The sequence below is a fragment of the Adiantum capillus-veneris genome, chromosome 10 (genome assembly GCF_014529385.1).
Source record: "Adiantum capillus-veneris isolate H3 chromosome 10, ASM1452938v2, whole genome shotgun sequence".
Classification (NCBI taxonomy): domain Eukaryota; kingdom Viridiplantae; phylum Streptophyta; class Polypodiopsida; order Polypodiales; family Pteridaceae; genus Adiantum; species Adiantum capillus-veneris.
The window spans coordinates 154,947,522-154,954,500 of NC_140940.1; the positions used below are offsets into that span (position 1 = coordinate 154,947,522).

The following is a 6,979-nucleotide window of genomic DNA, read 5'->3' on the forward strand; positions in this document are numbered from 1 at the left end:
CATTGGCCATGCAATGTCCACTCGCACCATTCAAGGGTTTCAAGGAAAACAAGTTAAAATAAAATAAATAAAAAGATGTACGTATTTAATAAAGGCAATAGAAAAAATGCACGTAGTCCAACAATCATATGTGTATATATTCTCAACAAAACAGATGAATAAATAAAAAAACAGAGCAGACGGTTAAAACTGCCTTGAATAAAGACAAATGGGCATACGAGGAGCTTACTTGAGAGAAACTTTAAAATGATTCTAACAGAAGAGATGAGAGATACGTGAATTGAAACTTTAAAGTAATTTACATCAAAGAAAAGACAATTAATTCCGACTTTCAGACTCATACAACAAATCAAAACGACATGGACTCGAGCAAAAGAGCACGACAAAAACAAGCGGAATCTTGACAATAACAACTTTCAATGGTTTATATAACCTGCAGCGTTTCCACTTTGCCCCATTGCTATTTCGTCAAGGCAAGACCGTGGAAGATAGATATTAAATAGAAGCTTTCATCTGGCTATAATGTTGCCATAAAAGTGTACATATTATGTTACAATTACGAAGTGTTAAATGAAATGACTTTGATGTCCCAATTCACCAATCTGTTTCTCTACTGTGATGGGACACAAATGTTACCGGGAAATCCAGCCCATTGCATAGCACATTCCGGTAACCAGGAAGCCACAGTAAAGTAGCAAGAGGCCAGCACCAAAGCCTTTGCTAAGTCTCATATCGTTCAGAGGCAATACAATAAGAGCCCATACAATGGCAGCAATGAGAAAGCCAATGATGAAAAACAAAGTCCCATCCTCGTCTGTGATGACAAGTGGATTAGGATCTGACCTCCAGCATGCTAATAACAGGGACAGGCCCAAACCTACTACCATGTTGAAAAGCGGTCCTGCATAGCATCCAGAGACAGCTATTTGCACACCATCTCTGCCCCCACAGGCCAGCGCAAGATCAGCTACAAGGTCGCCTATACAGTTTCCCCATGCCAACACCGTAAGCCCCAAAATTGCCGGGTTGATGCTGAAAATAACTCCTAATGTTTCCAAGGATGCCACCACCTGGTCAGCTACAATATAAAACCACACAATGCTCATAAAAAAGCCACCTCCAAGCCATAGCCACACATACTGGGATGGCGGCTTTGCATTCTCTGTGTTGAAGAAAGCCAAAGTCCCTAACACAATGCCTAGGCATGCACTTATGCCAAGGACAACATATGTCATTGGTGTGGATGCATCCGATTGAAAAATCCATACACCACCCACAAAAAGAGGAGCGAGGGTGCAACTAGCTACAGCAAATGATCGAGACCATCTTTCTTCTTCAATAACCGGAATAGTGAGTTGTCGAGGTAGAGCCAACGGGCGTTCTATGCCATACTTGTACATCAAGACCAGCGAGTGCTCAATTCTTGCAACAACAGGGCGAATTTTGACGTCCTTCTCGAAGGATTCTAACTCAGCCTCAAACTCTCGACTTTGAAGGTGATAAAGGTGCTGCTGCATATGTATTGACTGTGGCAAAGAACTCTCAATCATCACTGCAAGAGCCAAAATTAAACTTATGAGAGGCAGACGCAGAAACAAAACTAATTAGAAGCTACTGGGTATGCAGAGCTTCTGTAAGCGTAATAATACAATAAGTTTTAATTATTAGCAACACCACAAAAGTTTCTCACATCAAGATCTGCTTTGGCAACTTGCTTCCCTTCATGTTTGCTTTGGCAATGTTAATATGCACTGCCTTTTCACGAAGAGGTCACAAACTCTCTATTTCATGTAGCATGTAACCCAGAAACAAAGGACACCTCTACAATCATCTTAAATGCAAACAATTACCTTTTGGTAGAAGAGGATCCTCAACCTCTACAAGCGTCTAAAATGCAAACAATTACCTTTTGGTAGAAGAGGATCCTCAACCTCAACTGAGGACATGTCTTTCACACGATTCTCAAGCACTTCTGCTGCCCAGACAGAGATGGCATATGTGGCATATATAGAAAGAAGCATGGCAGCCTCCCATAGGTACACCTTCCCGTCTAAAAGTATAAAAGCCAGAATAGCTGAAGAGACAAGGAGAAACAGAGCATCCCTTACAAAGCACACCAAATTAATTTTTGGAAGACATGCCTTGTTGGATTCTCTATCTGTAACGAGGGCTACAGCACCAGAGACAACCGTGGTGATGAACAGGGCACCTCCCAAAACACAACTAAGCCCGATGCCTCCAGCCTTATCTGAAGACATGAAGGCCGCAACGCTTGAGAAAACATCAGGGGCTCCATTCCCAACAGCAAGCAAGGTCACTCCAGCCACCGCGGGCGATAGCTTCAATGTATCTGATAACTTCTCCAGGGTGCAGCTGAAATAATCAGATGCTGTGGATCCAAGCAGATAGAAAAGTATCATGAGCCATGCAACGATGAGGAATGTGTGTGCAACCTGTTTGTTGCTCCCCTTACAGTCATTGCGCAGGAGATATCTGATCGACTCCAATAAGGTGAAGCTGTCTGGACATGACCAACCCTCAAGATCAGCACCCTCATAAGCCCCTACTTCTTTGTCTTTGACTTCGATCGAAGATTCGTTTCGAGATACATGGATTGTTCTCATCACTGCAGAGCCTCCTGCTCCCCTTCGTCTCCATAGTCCCCTCGTACGCGACCATGGAGTTGCAGAATGTGTTGAAAAAAATGAAGGATAGCCCTGTGTAAACTCTCTTTTCGAAAAATTTGTCGATCGTTTCAGCCCTAGATGAACTTCTGCAGAGGAGCGCGAGCTCGACGCGAGATCAGGCCATAAGAGCAGCAGGAAGAGGAGGAAACCCCGAATGGTCATTCTTTCTGGGAATTACATGATGCACTTGCATGAAGAAGGTGAAGACTTCGCGCTCGACGCAGGCTAGAAATGGATGCTATTGCTGCTCGTCCCGATATCGCCAAATTTAGTCTTTGAAGACCAAATTGCTTCTACTATCCTCCTCCACCCTCCTCGTCCACCTCGTTGATAAGTGACACGGGCCCTTCTCGAGGGATCTATAGTGGATGTTCAATCCACCGTCGAATCTTTGCATGGCAAAAAAGATATGTCCCCAGCCTCCCCGCCTCGGATTCGACGTCATGACCTCCCGTTGGACACCCGCGCTCCCTATCAGCCTGCCTGTCGCGTTTGCTTGTGATGCATGCGAGTCCAGTGCTATAAACCCCCCCCCCCCCCCCCCCCCCCCCCTGCTGCGTGGATCCGATGGCCTGAAGCCCTCCCACCTTGCCGATCGCGTTCCCCGTCGTCGATCCCTCGAGTGACACCCCGTGTCACTTATAACGAGGCTCCACCCTCTAAGAAGCAATGCGTGTGGGGCACGGTTTACATCTACCTCCATATCAAAGCATTCACGCATCCAATGTAGCTACATTTCAATCTTTGAGGGATAGTCTCACCTGTGGCCATCGCTCCTTGCTCCAAGTGTAGAATGTGCATGGCCCAGCAATGGAATACATCATATTCCTTCCCCTTAAAGAAAAGTTTTCATCCCTAAAAATTTCATTGGAAGGACTAATCCTAAAGTTGAGAAACCTGTTGTGGAGAGTGCTTTCTCGCTCCCATGCAGAACTATCTATAGAAGAATCTTTCCATGTGACTAAACTCTCTTTATGAATTACATGTCTAGTTCTCTTTTCTCGAGTGTTTAGTATTTTCTCAAGCTCATGAGGAGACTGAGTATCTATGAGTTCCATGATTTGATCATCTGGGACCAAATTATTGGAACCCCCCAAGTCTTTTCTTAAACCTACTAACATGAAAAACTAGGTGGATTCCACTTGTCTCTGGTAATTGTGGATCTTGTAAGGTCTCTCCCCTCTCTTCTTGAGTATTGTGTAAGAACCATAGTACCTAGGAGATAAATTTGGACACAGTCCACTTTTCATAGTTTTCGATTTTTTAGGCAACTTTAAACTGAACTTGATCTCCTTCCTCAAAGGTGAGAGATCTCCTATGAGGGTCAACATAGGCTCTAGCTCTATCTGGAACTCTCCTAATGTTACTCTGAGAAAGTTTAAGTGTCATAAAAGCTAATATTTAACCAACCCAAATGATTTTCTCATATTAAATTGATCAATTTAATGTGGGAGAATAGACAAGAACAAGGGGTAGAATATAGACATGGGCTTACGGGTCTATCTATCTCAACACGGGACCAATGGTAAAGAGGTCAAAACGAGAGATGATATGTCAAAGAGCAAGGCTATCTAATGGAGCTTAAAGACCTTAACATTAGCTTCATTAAAGACCTCCAATGGTTAGTGTTAAAAGTCCTTTGACCTTGTGCTTGAGGTGGGAACCCGACCCAAGCTTGAGGTGCTTGTCGTGCTTGCTGACTAAGGTGTTTGAAGTGCTTGTCATGCTTGCTGACTAAGGTGCTTAAGGTGCTTGAGGTGCTTAATGACTAAGGTGGTGAGGTTCTCCATGACTAAGGTACTTAAGGTGTTCAAAAAGTCAAATCATATCCATACTCATGAGGGGGCGAATAGTCATTCTAGGGGCTAGAGAGAGAACACACATACGTTCATAAAATCTAATATCTAACCAACCCAAATGATTTTCTCATATTAAACTAATCATTTAATGTGGGAGAATAAACGGGAACAAGGGCTAGGATATAGACATGTGCTTATAGATCTATCTCAACACGGGGCCAATGGTAAAGGGACCCAAATGAGAGATGGTTTGTCAAAGAGAAAGGCTAACCAATGGAGCATAAAGACCTTAGGATTATCTTCATTGAAGACCTCCAATAGTTAAGTGTTAAAAGTCCTTTGAGCTTAGGGAAGCTAGGATTGTGCTTGAGGTGGGAACCCGGCCCAAGCTTGAGGTCCTTGACATGCCTGATGACTGAGATGCTTGAAGTGCTTGATGATTGAGATGCTTGAAGTTATTGTCATGATTGAGATGCTAGGGCTGTACTTGAGGTGAGAAACCAGCCCAAGCTTGAGGGGCTTAAGGGCCAAGCTTGTAGTGAGAACTAGGCCCAAGGTTGAGGGGCTTGAGGCGGTACAAATGTCAAAGTAAATCCCTACAAGGAGGGGGTGAGCCATGCAAGAAGGGTGGTGGCTGTTTGACCACACTCTCTCCCAAAGGGCACCCCTTGCCCAAGAGGCAAGTAGGACACATGTCAAGCCGCTAGCTAGGTTACCCTCATGGTGTGCCTAAAGCCTATTGGTTGGCCTTCCAAGGATCCAACGATAATTTAGTGGATTTAATTAATTGTTTTAGCATTTATCAAGCCCTCTCTCTCAAAGGGGAAAGGGGGACACTTGTCCCAAGGCTACCCTTGTTGCTTGGTATGACTCTTACTTGTGATTGGCTAGGCCTGGAGGGGTCCAATGAGCTTAAAGCATGAGCTACAAGGGGGGGTTGACCGAAGCAAGTAGGGGGACCTGCTTGGGGGGTACACTCTGCCACACACACTCTCATTGTGTGAGGTGAAAAGTGAAAGAGCTCCCTCTCCTTCTCCAAGCAAGTAGAGAGGTTGAGAGCCTACACGAAGACTTTTGGCTATGGAATGCAAATCCAACCAAGAGCCATGCTTCAATGCTTAAGCTTGCCATCTTCTACATCTTCATTACTATGCTATTATGCATGCTAGCAAGAAGAGTGATGATAAGTGAGGAACTAGTTCTTTCTCCTATGAAATGTTTCTTCTTCCTCTTCCCTACCCTCATTCCCTGCTATCTCTCTCCACCTTCGAAGGTGTTTGAGGTCTTAGGACTGAGGCTTGGGATAGTTAAAGATTTCCACAAAGTTTATGTTATGTTAGTGATGCATGAAGCTTTCCATCTTCATTGCATCACCTAGGTCACAAGGAACACAAATATTGTATTGTAACAAGTCTCTCATGATGGGAGAGACTATAATACAAATGCTTGTTGGAGGGGGGGGCGGCTCCACATAAATCCGGTCCTCAATTGTTGTCATGTTCTCTAAACTCTCTCTCTTGCAAAAGTATTGTTCATGACAAGTTAACTAAATGCTATGTTTATGTTGCTACCTTCAATTATGTTCACCCGCTATGCTCACAAAGTAATTTCTCAAAAGTACTCTCTCTAATTTTCACTACTCTGAAGTTAATAGGCCAATTCCATTACATTGGTCTCAGAGCATTTGGTTCTTTTTTCTTGCTTAAGAAGAGAGGTCCTTAAGTAGCCTATAAATGGTTGATTTTGTTAACTACATTAGGGTAAGTGGGACTGGGATCTATTATCGATTGATTTTGTTAATTATATTAGGGTAAGTGGGACTGGGATCTTTTGTTGAGCCCAGTATGTGGGATATGGTGCACACCTCAAGAGCTTTGGACTTAAAAATGGAGTCTTTTTAGACTTGCCTAGGGCTTTACCATTATTGAGCCATAAGAAGTCCGAAAGGAGCTAGCCCTCCGCAACTCTGCAATATTAGGCCACTCCACTATTCTCTATAGTTAACCACTTCGAGTAGTGGGTGTAGATGCTTAAGAGCCAATTTTCAAAGGCTAGGAGGAGTGGCAACTAAGGTTTTGAATTTCCAAAGCATACACTAAGTACATACACAAATTTTGTTAACATGACTGACAATAACCAAGAGAGTAGAATGAACATAGATAGCTTTGATTTTTCACATGAAGGTGCTAATGATGATGCTCCCATGTTTGTCAATTATCTCATTATTAGGTTGCAGCAAGCTATGGGCAACCCTGCTTTGCAAGCCGAAGTTACTCAACAACTTCGTGCTTATGGGATTTCCCTTCCTCTCCAAGAGTTTAGGAGGCCTCTTGAAGAGACCCCCAAAAGAAGACTCTCTCCCATACGAGAGGAGGAATCCAAAGAGCAAGAAAGCAATGAAAGTTTAAGTTCCTCTAAAGATGTGGCTCCACGAAGACGACGGTCTAGACGATCGCCAACTCCTCCCAAGAGGAAAAAATCAACAAACAGTCC

General features: G+C 43.7%; 1 protein-coding gene across 1 annotated transcript; it reads right to left on the reverse strand.

Annotated features, from left to right (window-relative positions):
* Positions 1-400: 400 nt before the first annotated feature.
* On the reverse strand, positions 401-2,978 carry LOC147449909 (cation/calcium exchanger 4-like). The gene is made up of 2 exons (XM_086522255.1): positions 1,907-2,978; positions 401-1,552 (listed from the first exon to the last, which is right to left on the reverse strand). Exons 1-2 carry the CDS (start codon positions 2,847-2,849, stop codon positions 633-635), a joined length of 1,863 nt encoding a protein of 620 aa, XP_086378381.1. The 5' UTR covers positions 2,850-2,978; the 3' UTR covers positions 401-632.
* Positions 2,979-6,979: the final 4,001 nt, after the last annotated feature.

What these genes read in the sequence shown, in the direction of transcription:
- LOC147449909 (XM_086522255.1), bottom strand. Translation starts at nt 2,849, where the DNA reads ATGACCATTCGGGGTTTCCTCCTCTTCCTGCTGCTCTTATGGCCTGAT. An exon ending in GGATCCTCTTCTACCAAAAG is followed by an intron (nt 1,553 to 1,906) that starts GTAATTGTTTGC and finishes TGGCTCTTGCAG; the next exon opens with TGATGATTGAGAGTTCTTTG.